Source organism: Cydia amplana, chromosome 18 (assembly GCF_948474715.1).
Source record: "Cydia amplana chromosome 18, ilCydAmpl1.1, whole genome shotgun sequence".
NCBI classification, from domain to species: domain Eukaryota; kingdom Metazoa; phylum Arthropoda; class Insecta; order Lepidoptera; family Tortricidae; genus Cydia; species Cydia amplana.
In genome coordinates, this window is record NC_086086.1 from 14,605,334 (window position 1) to 14,629,762 (window position 24,429).

A 24,429-nucleotide genomic window follows, 5' to 3' on the forward strand; every position below is an offset into this window, starting at 1 on the left:
AATAACCGTATATTACCCGAGTTATTTTACGCCAAAAAGACGGAGTTTTGTTTAAGCGCGAAGATTCGTTAAACTGAGTTGGTTTGCTCTGATCTTTGGAGCCAGGATTCGAACCGAATTTCAAAGTCACATACCTACTAGAACCTCAGTCACCGCTTAATTCAATACAACTTTTTCGTGTGCCATTACAAACTTTTAAACTGCATGCCAATTAAACTTTTTATACAACAAAATTCCTAAAACATTCAACCGCGTCAACGATCCGGGAAACAACATTACGTGTGTTACGCCCATTATGTAATCGCACTTAATTAGAAACATGCGATTTGCAAGGGAAAGCAAGTGAAAAACAAACTTGCGGTGTCCGTCAAGTGTTGTGGACGTTTCTGGGCGGGAAAAAACTGGCTGACAAGATTCACGGGTGTACCTAGGACTTTTCTGGTGCGCTTTTTAGGGTTCCGTACCCAGGCAAAAACGGGACCCTATAACTAAAGGGGCCCACTGATTAACAGTCCGCCGGACGGTATCGGCCTGTCAGTTAGAACAAAATTTTGACAGTTCCGAACAACTGACAGGCCGATACCGTCCGGCGGACTGTTAATCAGTGGGTCCCTTAAGACTTCGCTGTCGGTTATTGGACCAAGTATTTTATTTTTTTACTAATTCTATACAATTCTGTGGTCAATAAACTGATTTTAAGTTTTTGGCGAATTGCGAGTTCATAGTTCGGGCGAACTACTAGTTAAGGAACTGTAAGTCCGCAAGAGTTCAATAAAAAAATGGGAAACCCTCAAAACTCCAATCAGGTTCGCTCTTAACCCACTTTACTTTTCCATGTAGAACATTTACAAGCAACAATTTAACTTTTTATGTGTATGTATAATTCATAATTGGCGAAATACCTTTTTATGTGTCTTATATAAACTTTAACTCACAAATTAAATACACTGGTAACAAATTCGTGCAGGTCGATTTTTTACCGACTTTCAGTTGTATAATTTTCTTTTTCTTGTTATGAATGGCTATTGGGTACGGTGCATAACTTCTAGAGCGGGGTTTTGAAAATACCTATCAAAAAACAATAAAACCAAAAGGACTTTTAGCAACACTACCGCAACGCTTTCCAAGACATTTTACTTACTATTGCTACAGTAAAGAGTGCTTCTAGTACGAGTATAGTATATACTTGCCATTTTAAAATAAAATCACTAAAAATGGTTGTCACTCAGCATGTGTTGTGTATGGGCACGGTTGGCCCAGAGCGCGAATACTTTTATATAAAATAGAACCCACAAATGATTGCTATGTAAAATGTAAAGCATATTTGCTTACAAATTACAATTAATAGGTTGTAAATGATAGCTATAAATCGACACTTCGTGATACTTTTGATCGATCTAGTTGGCAATACGCATGCGATGTGATTATAAGTCGTTATAGCGAGGAATCTTTAAAATTCTGCGTATCACAAGTTATACGGAGAATAAATATGTTCTAATTATTTGTGAATGAAGTTTTATGAAGGCCTCGGAATTCTAATTTTACTGGTGATATACATGCGCACTGCACAGACGCCTCAAACATATGTCCTCCTATCTAATTAGGTAGTATATTAGGTAGGTGCCTACTTTGTTTTTCACCAGTATGGGTTCAACAATCCAACCTAGGCCTAACAGTATTAGACTAATTATTATTAGTCCACGAACTTTCAAATCGTACCTATGTGTTACCTTGGTAACACACTGATTAGACTAATACCGTTCGAGAAATGGGCCCCAGTCCGTCCAACCTATCCAACGTACCGTACGATTGACATAAACATTCATTCAGTGTTGGAAATTGTGAACATAATTATGGTAATCAGCTACTTGATCCATATTACATCAGATATCTCCCTGTAAAGCATTAGGATAACTGAGGAAGCCAACAAAGGACAGCTATAATTATATGCCAACCAAAAATCTACCTTAAGCCGATGACTTTAAGATTCAGATATTCGACATGTTGACAGCGTAGGTACAATGTTAAGGTAGATGCATACATGCCGATCAGAACAGCTATGAGTTACGTACCTACATTTTATTTTTGTATGGTCACGTCGTATGGCCACGCGTTGGGCGGACAGAAAAGCCACATTACAGGCTAGCATACACCGGGCCCGGGCCCAAGATAGAGCGGCTTCGAGAGCACTGGTGAAGAGTGTCCACAGGCGCCATGTTCCTCAGCCATGAGGATACGACAAAGAAGATTTGCACGCTAGTGATATTCACGGTATAGGCCCCGTTTCTCAGTGGAAAATGCTGTACCTAACTACCTTTGGGACGGCCGGTCGCTTTAACTAGAGTTTTCCTGAACTGGTCCTTAAAAAAATCACCGTACGTTTGAAGCGACCATTATCTAATTTATTTGAGCGGTGCAAGTCGCTTTTCCACTTCAATCACCAGCCAATAGGCGCTCAGATTTGGACTGTATGGTGAAAAAACGGGTAATCCACAGACATTTGGCAGGCAAATCTGTGCCCAGACTGCCCAGTTCTCACCATATACTCGTATTGTCAGTTTTGCCCGTCCGGCCCACACAGGCTAATGTAGATCTGACAGAGTGAGGGTCGGTTGCACCAAACAGTCTTTCACTGTTAAAGCGTTTGCAAAATTTTATTATATGGGACTTTAAATAGTCCTCTGCTGAATGATGTTGATCAGTCTGTCAAGTGTGGTGCAACTGGCACTTAATCTGTGCGTGTGTATTAGTTACTGTTACTCGCAGCGTCGCCATGTTTTTTTTCCGGACGGAACGTATACAGCGTCCTTTAGTAAACGGACTACGATTATTGCTTTACAATGTAAGCGTAAACGACTCGCGATTTAAAATAATGGCCGCCTATCTGTCCACATCGGAGACAATATCTAAGGAAACGGTATACAACTTTGTCTTAAAATTGCAACTGCTTCCCGTGTCAACGCTCGACTTGTTGCAATTGTTTTGCGGCATTTGTTTAAATCAATTAAAAACGAATACGCAGTTTTCCCGCTTTGTATTGTGTCCGTGAAAACGCATTAAGCGGAATAGAAAATGTTAAATCGTTATACCTAGTTATATGCTTGGCATTTGGTGATAATAAACTATTCAACATATTTGTATGTATAATTAATAAGAATATTTTTTGTAAACGACGTGATTGTCAGCGTGCGTGACAAAATATAATATACTGAAAAAAAAAATTAATTGAAATTAATTATTTCTCGAAAATTTATTAATTAAATATAACCTCCCAAATGTATGATACTCGAATTAAAACTGTTGTGAGATATGTCGCGCGAGTGACTATAAAAACAAGTGAGTCTAAACTGTAAAATTATTCAATGTATGATAGTATTTACATTAAGTATATAACTTTAGTTCTATTGTGGTACGCTCCAAAAATATGAGTAGGTATTCGTAAAAGACGTTCGTAAATGATTTTACAGTACATATGGGGCTATTTTTCCGCACTAGTGCGTAAAATAGCACTTAGTGCGTATGTCGAAACATTAAAGTGCCATATGTACTGTAAAACGTTGTTCGATACACGTGCGAATAGGTAATTCGCAACTCGTGTCGATTTAAAACACTCCCTTCGGTCGTGTTTTAATTTATCGCCACTCGTTTCGAATTTCCTCTTTTTCGCACTTGTATCGAAAATAACTATTTTATTTGTATTTGTATTACAAACCTACATCGCGCTTACGGAGTTCCAAATGTCAGTTACTAATGTAACTATCAGTACAACTTCTGACTAACTCTCAGTGGACTTCAGTCCCCACGTCCCCAGGAATAACACCCGCCTGGAAAGAGTACTTTCTATTAGCCCGCTCTACCTCTCCTTACAAGTAGCTAAAATTAAGTCGTATGAAAACCCTCATATCTCGTTAGAAGCAGTATAACTGTGTGCAAAAATGTGTCCGCCTGAAATAGTATACCCGCGTCCACGCGAGCCGGCGCGGCGGGCGAGTGAAAACCTCGCGTGCGCACTTTCCATCTCGGACGCTTTTCGCCGTTTTTGCGAACGGGGTTCCTCCAGCATTTTTCTATAGAATATTGTAAAGTAACTTCAGGAGTGATAATGATGATTAATAAAAAATAAATACCTTTCGAAGAGACTTACAGACTTCACAGGAGACCGAAGATCTGGCAGCTTGAGCAAGGATGCTCAGCGAGGAAATGCTGCCAGTGTTTTCGGTAGGTACCATGCCGCAGGGGCCATTTTTAGAAACAAGTATAGGGGCGTCCATTAATTACGTGACGGGTAGGTATTTGATGATTTTTTGCCTCCTCTCCCCCCGAAATGAGATTGTTTCAAATTTGTAAAAACTAAAAATACGTAAGTTAAGCCGTAAAATTACCCTAATGTTATACATATCGTATGACTGTAACGACAGTTTAAATTAGATTAGGATTCTTTATTACTCTAACCATGTCGTTTTTCTAATTTTCTTAAGTTTACATTATAGGTAGTAGATAAATAATCCCAAGGATAAATACATATTCAAAAAATGCATATTTAATGCACAGATAGGCCCAAACTAAGCATCGCTTCTTGTAAATACATACTACGGGTATTGGGTACCAGGTGACGATATACATACTTACAGATGTTGTGCATAATTGTTTTCCATCGTATTTTCACGAGAACGTTCGTATTTATCATGCTACTTCAATCAACTTCAGTACTTTTTGTGCCGAGACTGACTGAAATAGCAAGACACGTTCGTACGTTTTCGTGAAAATGCGATGGAAAAAAATTATGCACTACATATATGTATATGCGTGTATAGAAAACTTAGATACATAGATTGATATTTGATTTAGGAATTCGTTCTGCAGAACCTTAAGTTCTAAAAATATTAATCTTTACCAATTCTTCATCATGTCCCTGTCACACGCGGAACGCATATTACATATACATTCCCTCTTGCAATACTATTCAACAACCAATTTACAACTTTATCTACAACCTTTTAAGGTTCATTGTCGCTAAACGCGGTTTAGGTTGTACATTAATAAATAGCAAATATTCGCTAATATTAGAATGTATAGATGCATGTATGACATGCGTAGAGACATGCTTGAATAGACAATGGTCCGCTTTCCTTAATGCAATCATTTATTTAATCGTATGGCAAGTCGTAAAAGACAGAAAAGTTCGATTATCTCGAAAACCACGAAACTTTTACTAGTCCTATAAGTGCATTTTCCGGACCAGCCTAAGGTGCCCTGTTGGTGGTTAGATGGTTATCCATTAATTACTGGGCACCCTGTATATGTCGGCAGCCGATCGTAAAATCAGGCATATCGTGAAATTCCTAGGCATATCGTGAAACGTGAAAATCTTTGACCCGTTCCCTGAGTCGACGGCTCCTATTTCTGGGCAGTTTGCCCTTCTCGGGCATCTAAAGCAACCTAACGAACCTATCGTATCTATATATTGGTTTAATGTCACTATCGTCAAAACATTACACAGGAACATTACGATCTGCCTGATCTTACGATCTGCCGCCGACATGTACATAAACATTTTTACATTAGTTAAGGAACGCTTCCCACGTATCCCCGACCTCCAGCAACACACCGACGGCAAGACATTAAAGATTATCTTCAGCGTCGATAGAAGGAATGCAGACGCACCTAATGGGATAAACAAACGCACCCTTTGATACAAGTACAGGCGCATGTAATGCATCACCTATTTTATGGCGGTTGTCAATTAATGCCGGTCCCACGGGATCGACTCTTCATTATCTTAATGGCAGCGACAGCATAAACGCTCCAGAAACTTCTCATGGCCTACGTGACTCCAGACAACGCATCCCCACGGTTTCGGGATGAATATAAGCGGCCATCCCGACCAGCGGAAGACAGTTCTCATAGAGTTCTCATCGAGTCCTCATCTAGTTCGCATCCAGCGACCAGGCTACACGTGAGCTCCGAATCGCTCGGTGTACCGGTACACCCTCGCGCTTCTAAACTATATTGAATTAAACTCGTAATTGTAAAATCAAATAAAGTAAATACCTCCTCATCGGTGTTTTATAAGAAGACCTCCGTTCTCTCAAGACACTTAACTAGTTAAGGAACGCTTCCCACGTATCCCCGACCTCCAGCAACACACCGACGGCAAGACATTAAAGATTATCTTCAGCGTCGATAGAAGGAATGCAGACGCACCTAATGGGATAAACAAACGCACCCTTTGATACAAGTACAGGCGCATGTAATGCATCACCTATTTTATGGCGGTTGTCAATTAATGCCGGTCCCACGGGATCGACTCTTCATTATCTTAATGGCAGCGACAGCATAAACGCTCCAGAAACTTCTCATGGCCTACGTGACTCCAGACAACGCATCCCCACGGTTTCGGGATGAATATAAGCGGCCATCCCGACCAGCGGAAGACAGTTCTCATAGAGTTCTCATCGAGTCCTCATCTAGTTCGCATCCAGCGACCAGGCTACACGTGAGCTCCGAATCGCTCGGTGTACCGGTACACCCTCGCGCTTCTAAACTATATTGAATTAAACTCGTAATTGTAAAATCAAATAAAGTAAATACCTCCTCATCGGTGTTTTATAAGAAGACCTCCGTTCTCTCAAGACACTTAACTCATTAAATAGCTACATAACTATAATTAAAAGTCCACATTCAGGGACCCGATCCACGAGATTGCGTCGGGTGTTAACTTAAACAGATCTTCCGGGGAGCCTGAGAAAGAGTGTAAAGGGCAACGCCGAATGATGTGCTCTATAGTCTGAGCTTCATTACATATTTACTGACTTGTGTGGATCTGGATTGGATTGGATGGTATAAGGATCAGCGACCCAAAATGAGACTTGGCCTCCGACACAAGACAGCGCCACTTTTCTCAGTCCTGTGCGATCTCTCGCCAATTGTTGACTCGAAGTTCGCTCAGATCCGCCTCCATCATGTCGCACCAGCGAGACCTGGGGCGGCCCTGGCCCCGTAGCCAACATGCCAATCGCTAACTCTCCGTAGCGAACGAAACGCAATTGTCACTGTCACACTAGGAAGAGTGATAGAGAGACACAAAGCGATTCGAAAGCGAAGCGCAAGCGATTGTCACCTTGGCTAGGCCGCCTGGTACGCTCTTTTCGCATTCCGATCTTCATCCATTCTCTCAACATGGCCCAAACAACGAGTCTGTGAGCTTTAGACTCCCCAATGACGTTAGGTTCAGCCACTAAGTTCTAGGGTCTTCAACTCACGGTTCCTAAGGACTGTCCTGTCCAGCTTCCATCCGGTCTTTTTTTAGGCCCAGTATCTTACTTATTCAACAGTTAATTGTAACTATTGTAAGTAGGTATAGGTATAAGTGCATAAAACTTACTGAAAAATATGTCCTGGAGTATTTTTGGTTTATTTTTGGATAGTCTTCATAGATAAATAAGCCCTTTTGAAAAGACACTCCTCAAATGAACCTCGCCTATCACCCGAACTCAATATACCAAAGCATTTGAAACCTTTAGAATAGATTTCATCTGCAATCGTTATCCGCTGTAGGCGCTAGAGCGGTAAGTTCGGTGATGAAATACGATTTACGAACGGCATGCTTTGACGCCCTTATCTGGTCACACATGGTTGCTTTTAATTGAATTGATCTGGACCCAAAGATAGCAGATATGTTCAGTGACTAAAAATGATATTTAAAATCATGAAAAGTAAAATGATAGTATCTTGAACAAATGGTACCAATTATCATACATATTATATGTGTTACCATGCATGTTTGTTTCAATAAAATGTATTTATAATTATAATCTGTCTGATTATGTCAGCTTGAAATGCTATCGTAAAAGCAAATAAAAATTATTTTTATACATTAATACTTAAAAGTATTAGATTTAAACTATAAAATTCTAATCTCATTAAATACACGCTCGCAGCCGCAAACCTCCGATGCATAAGGTAAACGTACTAGTGCTCGACATGCTAATGCCCAATAGATGACACTCTGCTGACACCTCTATTGACAATGACTTAAGTTTCAAGATGACATGTAGGTACTATAACTGTGTCGAGCACCAGTACGTTTACCTTATAGTTGTAATTAAAGTAAATACGTAAAGACTAACAAAACTTCCGTGGGACACAGACCTTTAATATATTTAATATGTGAAGACTAATTAATCTTACAATTAGAACAGACTATTCCCTGGCCGAATTGACAGTAAACCATCTGGTCGGCTTTAGCACTTGTCTTGTTCCCACACTAGTTGCCCAACGTATTGTGTATCTTATCGCACATCTACATTAATTACGACGTTGCGTTATGTCTCATTGGACTTACGAGTATGCGCGGGAATTTTTACGCCATCGCGCTTAGGAGACGTAGCATCCACCATCGTTGACACAGTTGGCTGAGCAGATGTGAACTCTATTGCGATGAGATAAGATCTACTAATGTTCAGATGCCTTGCCCAGATGCCAATCGTTTGCGCGGTAGCGAACGAAACGGTAATGTCTATCACTCTTCCATATAAGTGCGACATCCAGACATTGAATGAAATGAAAATCCAGAAATGCCAGAATCTAGAAATCAGAATGAAACTAGAGGAGTTACGTTGGTCTCGAAAAATGTAAGCTTTTTTTCCTTTTTTAGAGCATCTATCTATATGTTATCTTATTACCGCTATTTATTAATTACAAGAGTTTAATTATGTGATTATTTATGTCTCATTTTAGGATCGGTTGCCCCAAACCGTCAGTCAGCGTTAAAGCGCTCGCTAAGTTTTTTGTATGAGAATTGTCATATTGTTGTTTGTCTTTTGCTGAGTGACATTGATCAGTCTGCTAATTGTGATGCAACTGGCCCTTAGACATTTAGGTGCGATTTTCTACCATAGCCTTTGTTTGCCTTTGTGTCGGTTTAATAATTTAAACGTCATTTACTACTACATTTGAGTACACACAATAATTAGACGGCTTCTAAACATATCTCTGTTTGTTTCAGCATCTCTTCCCGGCACCGAAGCAGCCCACCAGCTAGTAGTCTGCGTCCGCAACAAATGCACCCCTGAAGAAGCTCTAAACGTTCTCCGAGATCTCCCGAACCCCCTCCGTGAAGGCGACCAACCCTCGGCAGCGCAGGCCGCGCCGCACAACCCGCTCAAGATCGACGTGTTTGTGCAGACACTACTTAACTTGGGCAGCAAGAGCATTTCTCACAGCTTTGCTGCTATATCCAAGTTTCATTATGTTTTCAAGGTGAGCTTTATTGGTGGCCCTTTGATTCTTACTAAAGAAGGCACGTCTATAAAAACAGCCCTGAAGGTCCGTCAAAAGTGTCCAACGAAGCTCTAAACGTTCTCCGAGATCTCCCGAACCCCCTCCGTGAAGGCGACCAACCCTCGGCAGCGCAGGCCGCGCCGCACAACCTGCTCAAGATCGACGTGTTTGTGCAGACACTACTTAACTTGGGCAGCAAGAGCATTTCTCACAGCTTTGCTGCTATATCGAAGTTTCATTACGTTTTTAAGGTGAGCTTTATTAGTAGCCCTTTGATTCTTACTAAAGAAGGCACGTCTATAAAAACAGCCCTGAAGGTCCGTCAAAAGTGTCCAACGAAGCTCTAAACGTTCTCCGAGATCTCCCGAACCCCCTCCGTGAAGGCGACCAACCCTCGGCAGCGCAGGCCGCGCCACACAACCCGCTCAAGATCGACGTGTTTGTGCAGACACTACTTAACTTGGGCAGCAAGAGCATTTCTCACAGCTTTGCTGCTATATCGAAGTTTCATTACGTTTTCAAGGTGAGTTTTCTTTGGTGACCCATGAGGGGGGATCAGTCATCAAGGGACGTTTACAAAAACAGCTCTTATTGGTAAAAAATGGTTCAAAACCTGCTCAAACTTTTATATAAAGTGGCCAGCTGTCGGCAGCGCGGGCCATCTCACATAGCTTTGGTGTTATGAAATGAAATGAAATGAAATGAAATCACTTTATTGCCAAAACATGATAGGTTGATGGTACAAAAAGATATCAATACAAACAATACCTAAATTCTAGGTTAGGATGTACTAACTTATTCTATTATATTTAATATTTTATATGTTATATTCAATTTCATTACATTGCATAGACTAGGAATCCTCTAGACTGAGCATAGTAACGTTACCCCCTCTGCCACTTATACGGTAGTTTTACTCCATCTTCGAGTCAATCCCGTGGCGTGATTGGTCTGTGTCTTTGAACGGACCAATCACGGCACGGGATTCGCTCACCTCGTCCCCCCGCACCCCCGTTTTTTTGGCAGCATCGGTTTCATGAAATAATTGCTCTAAACTTAGTCTAGAGGATTCCTAGTCTATGTTACATTGTAACCCATATATAGAATTCGATCCTGTAACAATAACTCTTTCCTTAACTTTAAGACTAGTAGGAGAAAGTCCATAATGTCCATTATAAATGAGGTTAAAACTAAAAAATCCAATAACTAGAATAAATATGTGTCAAAGTCTAGTCAAAAGAACGAAAGGAAGGACGATGTATCTTTATACGAATAACCTATCAAAGCGTCCTTATGGCAAGCGACAGTGGGACTTTTTGCTTGGAAACTACACATATACTATTCTGATAACCCTTCATTGTAATAATGTATTACTATAAGAGACTGTTTGTTTCTAAATAAAGAAAATTAAAAATTAAAATTAATATACTGGTAAAATATGATCCATCGCCTCTCGTATTTCCCACAGATCCTCGCCGAATCCGAGGAGGCCCAAATCTGCATCCTCCGCAACGTGTGGGAGCTCTGGCAGCGCCACCCGCAGATGGTCTGCGTGCTGGTGGACAAGATGTTAAAGACTCAGATAGTTGAGTGCAGCGCCGTGGCCACGTGGCTCTTCTCCAAGGAGATGGCGCCCTACTTCACGGGAGCGCAGCTGTGGGAGATCCTGCATCTCACTATTGACAAAATGAATAAACACGTCTCCAAACTCAGTGAGTAGACAACTATGTGTCTAAGGCAGGGGTCACCAAACCAAATGGCGGACCGCCGAACTCAGTAATCTCAAGTAGAAACGGACCGCGATGGTCATTTGAGGAGTGTCTTTTCAAAAGGGTTTATTTTTTCTGGGAATCTATTTCTAAATTGGACCTTAAGTTTTCTTGAGCAAGGTTCTCTCTAGAAGTACCGCTAAGAAAAAAATAAACCCTTTTGAAAAGACACTCCTCATTTTATTTTAAGAACCGGAACCCTGAAGAAACAAATTGGTGATCCCTGGTCGAGGGACATCGGGCGGTCCGTAGAGTTTTTTATGACTTTTCGATATATTGTCAATTAGCCACTACAAAAAACAAAACAAATAATTTTTAAGAAAAAAAAACCGACTTCTATGCGGCCCGGTGAAAGATTATTGTAGATGGTGCGCTATGTAGAAAAGGAGGTAAAACCACCCACTTTTCTAGTAGCATTTCGTTTCTGTAAGGCTCGCAGTTCTAACCTAACCTAACCCACTTTTGTTTGGTTCTGTGAGGATAGCAGTTCAAACCTAACCTAACCCACTTAACGGCGCATGCGGTGCGGTGTACGGGGGTTTGAGCGGGAGGGGTTTGGCCTCATCATACTTTATACCTACATTTTATGGTAGGTAATCATAGTAGTTTGTTTAGTTTAGGTATCATAGTGGTTTTCCGGGTCAAGGTCCGGGTCTGTGTCCGAGTCCGGGTCCGGGTCCGAACCGGATCCGGGTACGAGGCCGGATCTGGATCCGAGTCCGGGTCCCAGTCCAAGTCAAAGTCGAAATTCGAAATCACCAAACATGTACTATGCGTCGTTGAAGAGTTCTGTTCTGATCATCATCAGCAGTTCCAGTTCATCAAATGCGACAGTTTTTAATGTTAATGCTTTATTTTAAGATGAAAATACAGAAAATTATATACGTGTGCCTTTAAGATTTGAGGAGTTCCCTCGATTTCTCATGGATCCCATGTTCAGAACTTGAGCTTGACATAAATATGGCTTAAAAACCTAACTTGCTTAACAAACATAACGAAAAGGAAAAATCGCCAAACGCGAGCTATGCGTCGTTAAAGAGTTTCGTTCTGGTCATCATCAGCAGTTACACTTCCTCAAATGTTACTTTTTAAATGTATATGCTTGATTTGTTGATTAAAACACAACAATCACTATATGTATGCCTTTAAGATTTGAGGAGTTCCCTCGATTCCTTATGGATCTCATCATCAGAACTCGAGCTTGTCAGAAATGTGGCTTAAAAACTAAACTTGCTTAACAAACATAACGAAGAGGACAAATCGCCAAACGTGAACTATGGGTCGTTGAAGAGTTCTGTTCTGATCATCATCAGCAGTTCCACTTCATCAAATGCGACAGTTTTTAATAAAAATGCTTGATTTTCTGATGAAAATACAAAAATCTCTATACGCACGCCTTTAAGATTTGAGGAGTTCCCTCGATTCCTCATGGATCCCATCATCAGAACTCGAGCTTGACAAAAATGTGGCTTAAAAACTTAACTTGCTTAACAAACATAACGAAGAGGACAAATCGCCAAACGTGAACTATGCGTCGTTGAAGAGTTCCGTTCTGATCATCATCAGCAGTTCCACTTCATCAAATGTCACGTTTCTGAATGTATATGCTTGATTTGTTGATAAAAACACAAAAATCACTATATGTATGCCTTTAAGATTTGAGGAGTTCCCTCGATTCCTCATGGATCCCATCATCAGAACTAGGTTTTGACAAAAACGGGACCAATCTGTATGCATATACATACAATCAAAAAAAGAATTTTCAAAATCGGTCCAGTAATGACGGAGATATGGAGTAACAAACATAAAAGAAAATAAAAAAAATAAAAATAAAAAAAAACATACAACCGAATTGATAACCTCCTCCTTTTAGATTTGGAAGTCGGTTAAAAATATGTTATAAAGGACGATAGTAACAAGTGGGTTAACAGAATCCTCTGGAGTTAGAGCTTGTTACACTCAGTGTTTGTTACTGATCACTAAAAATTACATGTTGAAAAGATTAGTAAAAATCCGGCCAAGTGCGAGTCGGACTCGCGCACGGAGGGTTCCGCACCATCAACAAAAAATAGAGCAAAACAAGCAAAAAAAAAAACAAACAAAAAAACGGTCACCCATCCAAGTACTGACCCCGCCCGACGTTGCTTAACTTCGGTCAAAAATCACGTTTGTTGTATGGGAGCCCCACTTAAATCTTTATTTTATTCTGTTTTTAGTATGCGGCAACAGATATACATCATCTGTGAAAATTTCAACTGTCTAGCTATCACGGTTCGTGAGATACAGCCTGGTGACAGACGGACGGACGGACGGACGGACGGACGGACGGACGGAAGGAAGGACGGACGGACAGCGGAGTCTTAGTAATAGGGTCCCGTTTTTACCCTTTGGGTACGGAACCCTAAAAATTAACGACAAAAATTACATTGGCCGCGGGCCGCTATGAATAAATATGCATAAATAAATGGACCCTTTGTTTCCCATAAAGTTTTAAGTCCTAATGTATTGTTTGTCATATTATCATTAGTCATAAAACTGAAACCGTTATATTTTCAGGATTTTCGTAAGGTCCTATAGATAACCAAATGAATTATGACTAACGAAAATGCGGGCAAACAATTACATGACTTGAAACTTTTTGGGAAACAATAGAGACCCAAATAAATGTATTGCGCGCTCCTACTTACACGGCGCCTGCTAGGGGACCTTCTCCTACATGATCTGGAACTAGAACTATAACTATTCATATTATGTCTGTGTCTCACCGAAGTGTTCAATCAACCATTTGAACACCGCGCCTATCGTGTGCGGTGCCGCATTGAACCTTGTTGGAATGCACGAAGGTTGAAATTGGGCTGTAGGCGGGCGTCAGTTGGCGTCTTTGGCGGTCAAAGAGTTACGGCGTTATTCATAAACGGCTGATAACTTAATCAGTTGATGATCGTCGTTTGTCCCTCTCTATGCCATAACGACAGGGTTAATACATTAAGTTAGCAGCCGTTAGGGTTAGACTTTACGGCCAATCATCATTTTCCTCGCGTTGTCCCGGCATTTTGCCACGGCTCATGGGAGCCTGGGGTCCGCTTGGCAACTAATCCCAGTAATTGGCGTGGGCACTAGTTTTACGAAAGCGACTGCCATCTGACCTTCCAACCCAGAGGGTAAACTAGGCCCGTATTGGGATTAGTCCGGTTTCCTCACGATGTTTTCCTTCACCGAAAAGCGACTGGTAAATATCAAATGATATTTCGTACATAAGTTCCGAAAAACTCATTGGTACGAGCCGGGGTTCGAACCCGCGACCTCCGGATTGCAAGTCGCACGCTCTTACCGCTAGGCCACCAGCGCTTCTAGCCTTTACGGCCAATATACCAGTCATATTATTTCCAGGTCGCGAACTACAGGAAGCTCGCGCGGAGCTGGCTAGGGCTGACTCCTCCAGCTCGGACTCTGAAGACGAAGGCACCAGCAAGAAGAAGAAAGACCAGGACAAGCCCACTGAAGAGGTAAGCGCCACTGACCAGACTTCACCCCTTAAGCTTTGGATTCCTCCGAAAACGGTGCCGTCATATTACGGCCGCTATATAGCGTTGAATGACGTCACTAGAACGTTGTCTATGTAAACAAGATGGCGCGGTTTCCTAGACGGCGTTACGTTACGTTGATTGTCAACGTAACGTAAGGTGACGGCCGTCATGACGGTGTCGATAGTTTAGTGAACGTTTTATTAGATAGCGGTGACGCCATTTTGAATAAATGACACGAGATTTGAATAAATGATTCCGTACTACGATTATTTTCCTCTTCTGATCATATTTCATCCTCCAAGTAAATTATAGATGATCAAGCAAATCTTGTCAGTAGGAAAAGGCGCGAAATTCAAATTTTCTATGGGACGTTATCCCATCGCGCCTACATTTTTCAAATTTGCCGCTTTGACCTTGGTGGATGACGGTGTGTTATGACGCCGTGGTACTTTCCACATGTCGCCACCGTAAAGACGGCCGTCTTTTGCGGCCGCTATATGACGGCCGTCATATTACGGCACCGTTTTCGGAGGAATCCAAAGCTTTAGACCAGGGTTTCCAAGGGTGAACCCAAGAGAGGCGCAGCGAACGGCTGTAGACTTCCACCCTTATTCATAAAACTATCTATTTTATTTGTTTGGAAAACTTACAGCTAGAGCAGCAAGTTAGGTAATAACATAGAAACAGTGAGGCAATTACATAGACTAGGAATCCTCTAGACGGAGTTTAGAGCAATTATTTCATGAAACGATGCTGCCAAAAATACTGGGATTCCCCCGCACGGACGAGGTGAACGAATCCCGTGCCGTGATTGGTCCGTTCAAAGGCACGGACCAATCACGGCACGGGATTCTGACACTTGACTCGAAGATGGACCGTACTACCGTAAAAACTACCGTATAGATTAGATTAGATTAGATATATTTATTTCTTAAAGAAAAAGACACAGTATTTTACACAACAGGATAAAACAAAGGCTTTCATTAAAAAATCGTCAATTTAACATTAAAAATAGAAAGAAAAAAAATAGAAGAATATAAAATTTACAAATAAAACAATGTCATAATAAAAAGAAATGTTAATGTATACATAGCTAGGGCCAACCTAGGTATTGTCGAATGTCAAGAACAAAAAAACAAAATATTACAAAAAAACACTCAGTTGTAAATAACTTTATCAGATTATTTAAATAAAATAAATTTGTGGCAAAGGGGGTAGCGTTACTATGCTCAGTCTAGAGGATGTCTTGTCTGTGGGCAATTACGAGTTTCCACAGGTAGAAAAAGCCAAGTAGACATTTTTATGCCTCAATTACGTAGTTAATTTATGTACTCTCCATTGCGGTCCCTAGGGGTAGGGGGCATAGTATTTTAGGATATCGTTGGGTTAGGCGCATAGGGTAAAAGGTTGGGAACCCCTGCCTTAGACCTTCAGTGAAATAGAGATTGGACTATTAGCATTGTTTATTGAAGTTGTCGGATTTATATGTGTTCTATTTTGTGTCGATATATGTATATCGGAAGTCAGTACGACAATTCAAGAGTGCCACGAAAATTCCAGTGTTTGTTAATTTGCATAATCGAAGTAATATATAGAAATTAAATATGGTCCTTAATTTTTCGAGCTTTGGGTCCTCAGATATACATTTTTTCTTTGTCATAATCTGTCTTAAAAAAACTGAAATTAATGATGGCGCGATTTTCAAGTCTGATTACCAAATTCTATGGAAATGTTCCTTGTCTCTTGATTTTTATGGTTAGTTTACACTTTAGAGCAGCGGTCGGCAACCTTTTAGCAGCCAAGGGCCACATAGTAGTTAAGGAAGTTGACGCGGGCCGCACTTTGTTAATATTTATGACTTTATCAGACATTGCCGTTTGTCAATGTTACATACAAAATAGCCAGGGAGGCTCGCAGGCCGCAAGTGACAGGTTCACGGGCCGCAGGTTGCCGACCGCTGCTTAGAGTATTGCTTCTAACACTAATTAAAATTTCCAGGCAGTTGAACGCATGGAAGAGCGTCTAGAAGCGGCCCACATGGACCAGAAGCGTCTGTTCCTGATCGTGTTCCAGCGGTTCATCATGATCCTGTCCGAGCACTTGGTCCGGTGCGACACGGACGCGCGCGACCCCAACACGGGCTGGTACCGGAGCACCGTGGGCCGCCTGCGGCAGGTCTTCCTCGCTGTGAGTACTGTGTCCCACATGGAACAGAAGCTGTTCCTGATCGTGTTCCAGCGGTTCATCATGATCCTGTCCGAGCACTTGGTCCGGTGCGACACGGACGCGCGCGACCCCAACACGGGCTGGTACCGGAGCACCGTGGGCCGCCTGCGGCAGGTCTTCCTCGCTGTGAGTACTGTGTCCCACATGGAACAGAAGCTGTTCCTGATCGTGTTCCAGCGGTTCATCATGATCCTGTCCGAGCACTTGGTCCGGTGCGACACGGACGCGCGCGACCCCAACACGGGCTGGTACCGGAGCACCGTGGGCCGCCTGCGGCAGGTCTTCCTCGCTGTGAGTACTGTGTCCCACATGGAACAGAAGCTGTTCCTGATCGTGTTCCAGCGGTTCATCATGATCCTGTCCGAGCACTTGGTCCGGTGCGACACGGACGCGCGCGACCCCAACACGGGCTGGTACCGGAGCACCGTGGGCCGCCTGCGGCAGGTCTTCCTCGCTGTGAGTACTGTGTCCCACATGGAACAGAAGCTGTTCCTGATCGTGTTCCAGCGGTTCATCATGATCCTGTCCGAGCACTTGGTCCGGTGCGACACGGACGCGCGCGACCCCAACACGGGCTGGTACCGGAGCACCGTCGGCCGCCTGCGGCAGGTCTTCCTCGCTGTGAGTACTAGAGATGCACCGGATATCCGGTTACTATCCGTTATCCGGCCTATCCGGCCGTTATTTTAGTATCCGGCCGGATACCGGATAGTGACCTACTATCCGGCCGGATACCGGATAGTAAAATTAACACATTTTGGGGTAAAAACAGGAATCTAAAAAACAGTCACGGTCATAATGCTAACGACACAGTAGATAGAAATGAATACGTAACCAATGTCACACAATACACTTATTTGTTTACACAAAAATACACGCGCGCACTTGTAACTATAAACGAACTTACTACGTATTACGTAATAACATGATAAAACTCGACGATCCTAGAAATGTGTCCGCGCGAACGTTCACTACGAAACAGGTCGAAACCTGCACGACGCGCACCTGCAAAACTCAAAATATAGGTATAGTTGCGCCGGCCGAATATCCGGCGGCCGGATACCGGATATTCGGCCGGTATCCAGGCCGGATATCCGGTATCCGGCCAAACAACTATCCGTTGCATCTCTAGTGAGTACTGTATCCCACATGGACCACCAGCTACTAGTATATTTTGTTGCCGGTCCCATATTGGGATACCCTCCTCCAATTGAGGAGGGATTCAAATCATCTCGGGGCAGAGGTGTAGGGTTGGAGCCGGTGTAGCTTTATTTGACGTTCATAAGCGCATTGTAATATGCCTACTTGAAACTATGTATATTTTATCTTTTTAGGGTTCCGTAGCCAAATGGCAAAAAACGGAACCCTTATTTATAGATTCGTCATGTCTGTCTGTCTGTCCGTCTGTCCGTCTGTCTGTCCGTCCGTATGTCACAACCACTTTTCTCCGAAACTATAAGAACTATACTGTTGAAACTTGGTAAGTAGATGTATTCTGTGAACCGCATTAAGATTTTCACACAAAAATAGAAAAAAAAACAATAAATTTTTGGGGTTCCCCATACTTCGAACTGAAACTCAAACATTTTTTTTTTCATCAAACCCATACGTGTGGGGTATCTATGGATAGGTCTTCAAAAATGATATTGAGGTGTCTAATATCATTTTTTTCTAAACTGAATAGTTTGCGCGAGAGACACTTTCAAAGTGGTAAAATGTGTGTCCCCCCCCCTGTAACTTCTAAAATAAGAGAATGATAAAACTAAAAAAAATATATGATGTACATTACCATGTAAACTTCCACCGAAAATTGGTTTGAACGAGATCTAGTAAGTAGTTTTTTTTTTATACGTCATAAATCGCCTAAATACGGAACCCTTCATGGGCGAGTCCGACTCGCACTTGGCCGCTTTTTTTTTTATCAAGTACCTCTCAGGCGACGACTCGTAAAGTGGTAACGGAATGTGCAATGTCATCTGCCGCTCCGTTGGCAGATTGAAAAATAAAATTTAGAGGATAGATCATTAGTTGTCAAGCGGAACCCAGGCTCCCATGAGCCGTGGCAAAATGCCGGGATAACACGAGGAAGAAGATCATTTTTGCTAAACTGTGTCTTTCTTTAATTTAAAAGATCCTTTAATCTTCCTGATTTGACCCATTGGTTGACTGGCAGAGAATGCCTTACGGCATTAAGTCCGCCATTTGTACCATTATAAAGGATCCATGATATCATAAACTAAAGAAAAAGTGACCAAGTCCACCGGTGGCCGAGGCAGGAATCGAACCCACGTCTTCAGCTTACGCGGCTAACATCTTGACCACTAGACCACCGGGCCACGGCGTTTCTCGTCCCAAACCTCTCACTTAAAAAAAATCATAAAATAATTTGATGTGTTCCTTAGTTAAATAAATAAATAAATATTATAGGACATTATTACACATATTACACAAATTGACTAAGCCCCACGGTAAGCTCAAGAAAGCTTGTGTTGTGGGTACTCAGACAACGATATATATAATATACAAATACTTAAATACATAGAAAACAACCAAGCGCCAACCAAAGCGCTGGTGGCCTAGCGGTAAGAGCGTGTGACTTGCAATCCGGAGGTCGCGGGTTCGAACCCCGGCTTGTACCAATGAGTTTTTCGGAACTTATGTACAAAATATCATTTGATATTTACCAGTCGCTTTTCGGTGAAGGAAAACATCGTGAGGAAACCGGACTCAGTGGCGTAACTAGGGGGGTGCTGGGGGGGGCACGTGCCCCGGGCGCCGTCCAAGGGGGGGCGCCAAAATGGGCAAAAGACCTCCCATAGAAAATGGACCAGCCAAAAAGTAGGAAACAGAAAAAAAATTTTCGCGACTTAGGGGTTGGTCTCATAGTAAAAATTGCTCAGTATAATTCCAAAACCTCCCTGGCAACGGAAATGCAGTTATTTTTTAGCCACCCTGTATACAGGGTGGTCCAAACCTTGACATCCAAAACATTTTTTTAGAATCCTCGTCGTTGGTCATCAGAATTTACCCCATGTATGTTAACCGATTTTTCGTAGTTTTCGAGTTTAACTTTTGTTAAGAAATTCCGGGGTGAAACTTTGCGTTGCTTTTATGCCTTCTAATGAAATAGCGATGGGGAAGTGACCCCATAAAATAATAGTAGAAATAAGAAAAGAGGATTTTTGTAATGAATTACTAATTTGGAAGCTTTCCACCTCAGATCCTTTGACCGGCGACTCTGACAAATTATGACTATTAAGTATCACTTTTTTGACCTTTTAAAAAACGTAGGGTCTAGCAGTTTCTAAAATAACCAAAAGTCCTTGAAATCGCTTGTATTTTTTATTTATTTAGGTAAGGGCAACATCTAAGCTTGAACGTAAAAGTTTGTCTTTTTTTCCAAACACAGCCAAGTGAGGATGCTGATTTTTTTTAGCAACTGCGCCGTTTGTGATGGATTATGTTACAAAAAGAAATATTCAAAAAAGTTCAATAGTTTTTTTTAATAAATAATAGCTTACCCCGGAATTTCTCAACAAAAGTTAAAAGTAATAAAAATAAAAATCATAATTCGAAAACTACAAAAAGTCGGCTAACATACATATTCTGATAGCCCACAGCGTGAGGAATCTAAAAAAAAATTTTTGGACGGCAAGGTTTGGACGGCAAGGTTTGGACCAACCTGTACTTATAACACATGCCGTGCTAACATCGCTCGTTCTGTGATACTAGAATGCCGTGAAAAACCTGTGTCAGGTATTGAGAGCATTCTATCCAGAGTATCGGTGTGGGATCCAAGACTCAATTTTGCGCGTTTACCGCTAAGAAAACCTCATCTTTCAAGGCACAACCCTTCCCATGTCAGGGAGTAATTTAATTTAATTTAATTTGTGTTTAATTTGATTTGTATAATAATCCAATATTCTTATGGAATAATAACATCAATAAATTGCTCTGATAATTAGCTTAAGATAATTTATAAGTATGTTACGATTCATAAGTGCTTGTTGCTAGGCCTACATGAATAAAGTATATTTTGACTTTGACTTTGACTTTATTGGGAGCCTCGGTGTTGACATCTCCATCAGGGTCGTCTAATAATTTCGTAGCCACCTTGTTGGGTAGGCTGCGCTCGTATCAAAAAAACTCGGCGTGCTCAATAAAGGGAGGCGATACTTTACTCTGGGGCAGACAGATTCATAGGTGTACCCACGGTGGGGCAAGGTGGGGCAGTTGTCCCACCCTGGTCTCTGACCATAAGCTAAGAATCTCTGTTTCAACCGTACCCTGTTACAACGTCCCCAGCCTCCCCTACTTCTGCCCCACCTCTTAAAAAATGCTGCATACGACCATGGACAGATCCCATATAATGAGCACCTAGATGCCACCTTGGTCCCTTCAAATCAGTCCAAAGGCGCGCTATGAATAGTCTACGATCCCAAACTTACAAGCGATATTGAATCTTCAAGTCTAACGAGATCTCCAAAAAAGAAGTGTAGGTATAAGTTTTAAAATGGTCGGCAACGCGCATGTAACGCCCCTGGAGTGTAGACGTCCATAGGATGCGGTGACCGCTTACGATCAGGTGAGTCGTAAGCTTGTTAGCCACCGATGGACTAAAAAAACACTTATTTGTCTAAATCAAAAGTAAACTTTAATAAGTAAAAAGTAACCCTTTCGTTAGTTCATTTCGTTGGGGAGGGGGGGGGGGGGGGGGGCGCAAATTTGGTGCCTGCCCCGGGCGCCATATCCTCTAGCTACGCCACTGACCGGACTAATCCCAATACGGGCCTAGTTTTACCCAGAGGGCTGGGTTGGAAGGTCAGATGGCAGTCGCTTTCGTAAAATCTAGTGCCCACGCCAATTACTGGGATTAGTTGCCAAGCGGACCCCAGGCTCCCATGAGCCGTGGCAAAATGCCGGGACAACGCGAGGAAGATGATGACATAGAAAACAACCATGACTCAGGAACAAATATCTGTGCTCATCACACAAATAAATGCCCTTACTGGGATTCGAACCCAGGACCGCGGCTTCACAGGCGGGGTCACTGCCCACTAGGCCAGACCGGTAGTCGGTCGTTAGTTGAATTAATTTTAATAACTGTTTTAGTTCTGGTAGCCACGGTAACTCCAGGTTTAACCAGTTAACCCCGGGTTAGTGGGATGGTGCAAGTGGTCCTAAGTGTCGTAACTATAAGATAATATAGTCAAACTATCTTTAGAGATGTATAGGGTATTTAATTACACAAACGGGTCTAACGCGATATAATTTCATTGTTTTTACCTTTAATCCGTTACCACAGCTGGTGCAACTCAGCTGAAACGTCGGAATTAAAGGTAAAAACAATGAAATTATATCGCGTTAGACCCGTTTGTGTAATTAAATATGTGTACAAAGCGCGAGAGTTTAAAGTGTTAGATGTATAGGGTCCAAGAGTCACTTACTTCATTATCAGAGGGCGGAATTGCTCATGGCAAAAATCAAACGTCAATAGAGTTGGAACGTTGAATTTATCGACTTTTTCAGCTATCGATAAGTTCAGTCACCTTTTACATTTCTGACTTTAACATTGACCTCTTTGATTAGCTAGTTGACTAGCTAGTTTTAATAATACAGTACTAAGTTAAGAAGTTTTTAAAATTATTGTTTTATATTGTCTTTTATTTAAATGTTATTCCGTAATGTTCATATGAAGTCTATTATTGTTTGCTTATGGATTTGAGGTTTAGTTTTGTTAATTAATAAATAAAGATACGCTAGGTAAATATAATGTAGGTAAGACTATGTAGATGCTATTTTATTAAATAATTGGTAACTTTAAATGATTATATTATATAACCTGATAGAATCGTATAAAGTCCTATATAACTGTAAATATAAGTACCTACTATTGTGTGCCCTTACAGGGTGTCATGAACTGGCCTCTTAAATTGTAACACCTTATTATGTACATGACAATGCAATATTGAATAAATGACTAAATAATTTCAGTTTATTCGATAGTCGATAAAATTCAACGTTCCAACTCTATTGACGTTTGATTTTTGCCATGAGCAATTCCGCCCTCTGCTCATTATAACTATATGTAATCCTTGTCCCCAGCACCACGAGCAAGTGCAGAAGTACAGCAGCACGCTGGAGACCCTGCTCTTCACGCAGGACCTCGACCCGCACGTCCTAGACGTGTTCCACCAGTTCCTCGCGCTCACGGCCTAGACTAGGTTAGCAACCGTGGTTTCGTACCTACACTTAGGAGCAAAAAAATCGACTCAAATCTGTGTTGGACTTAAAAACTCTGGAAACAGCAGACTGACTTAAATTCAGCTGTTCAGCAACTGCACGCTGCGTAAGGCCTTGATTGAGCAAGACGAGGCTTCAGTTTCTGTCGTGTCCATTTTCTTGCAGGTAATTCCAGGGAATGATTGCGGGAGATGTGCACAGGTCAACTTCTGATAAGAGACTGATAAGAAATAACCGGATACACCGGTTTTTATGGCCCTCAAAGGTGCGCAACTCGTGCATAATCAAAGCAGGTAAAATGTTGTTTTCTACAAAAATAACAATAACCTGAAATTTACCAAACCGATTTCAACGGTTGTTAATGTTTTTGATAGCTTAATTAATAAACAATAATACTGCAATTTCATTTTCACTGAAATATTCAACGTTTTCAGAAAAATTGAAAAAACTAAAAAATGTGACTTGAGTCGATTTTTTTGCTCCCGAGTGTAAAGTGGGCTAGTTTTACATTCGCTAAACTAAGGCAAAGAGAATAGACATAGAGTGTATAGTGTAGAGATACCACGAATATTCGGCAACTATTCGGTATTCGGCCACTTTGCCGAATATTCGGTATTCGGCCGAATGTTGCCTACTATTCGGCCGAATACCGAATATCTGTTGCACCTACTTAAAAAAGAGAAATTTCACAAGAAAAATAACCATAAACTACATTTAGAATGTGTTCTTGGAAAGTTGTTAAATACCATGGTCTAATAAAACATGGTCTTCTCTTCCCAGAGTGTCACTTGCCTACGTCACAATAACATTGCCACTTTATTTCAACATAACATGTTACATGGGTACATTATATCTATGGTTAATAAGTTAATTTATTTCTTTATAATTTAATAATTTTCATTTATATGTATTTTATCTTAAATTTTACAATAACACGTCATTTTTAATTATTCATTAGCAATATCTTCCGATTCACGAAAGAAATTTCAGACGTTCGGGTAATTCTGTTTACACTACTGGCAACACAGGATAGCGCTTTCACATTTGACAATCCGCCATTTTGTCCCTGACCGACCGTCCTTGTCGAACGCGTGTTAATTGTTATTCCCTTCTCGCTCAGTGTCAGCAGTCGCAGTGTTTTCCAAACTTTTCACGTCGTAAGCTTCGTAATTAATGTTTTGTTACGAAAATGGTTGGCTGCTCTATTCGGAACTGTAAGAGTAGGAGTGAAAAGTGCAGTATAGATTTGTTTTATTTTACTATGTTTCTACATGAATAACTTAAAATTAATGCCGTTAAAATAATTTTCACTGTTGGTTAAAATTCTCCCACATTTTAAAGTTTGAGAACCTGTAAACAGCATGATGACGTAGGCAAGTGCC

The 24,429-nt window shown here is 41.4% G+C and overlaps 1 protein-coding gene across 1 annotated transcript in view; it reads left to right on the top strand.

The window, feature by feature from the left end:
* Positions 1–23,047, top strand: part of LOC134656353 (nuclear cap-binding protein subunit 1) — a 42,800-nt gene extending 19,753 nt beyond the window's left edge. Inside the window, exons 6-10 of the mRNA XM_063511872.1 lie at positions 9,008–9,261; positions 10,751–10,994; positions 14,442–14,557; positions 16,577–16,765; positions 22,910–23,047. Of these exons, the coding sequence (XP_063367942.1) occupies positions 9,008–9,261; positions 10,751–10,994; positions 14,442–14,557; positions 16,577–16,765; positions 22,910–23,023 (917 nt within the window). The 3' untranslated portion in view covers positions 23,024–23,047. The remainder of the gene's footprint in view (positions 1–9,007; positions 9,262–10,750; positions 10,995–14,441; positions 14,558–16,576; positions 16,766–22,909) is intronic.
* The last annotated feature ends 1,382 nt before the right edge of the window (positions 23,048–24,429 follow it).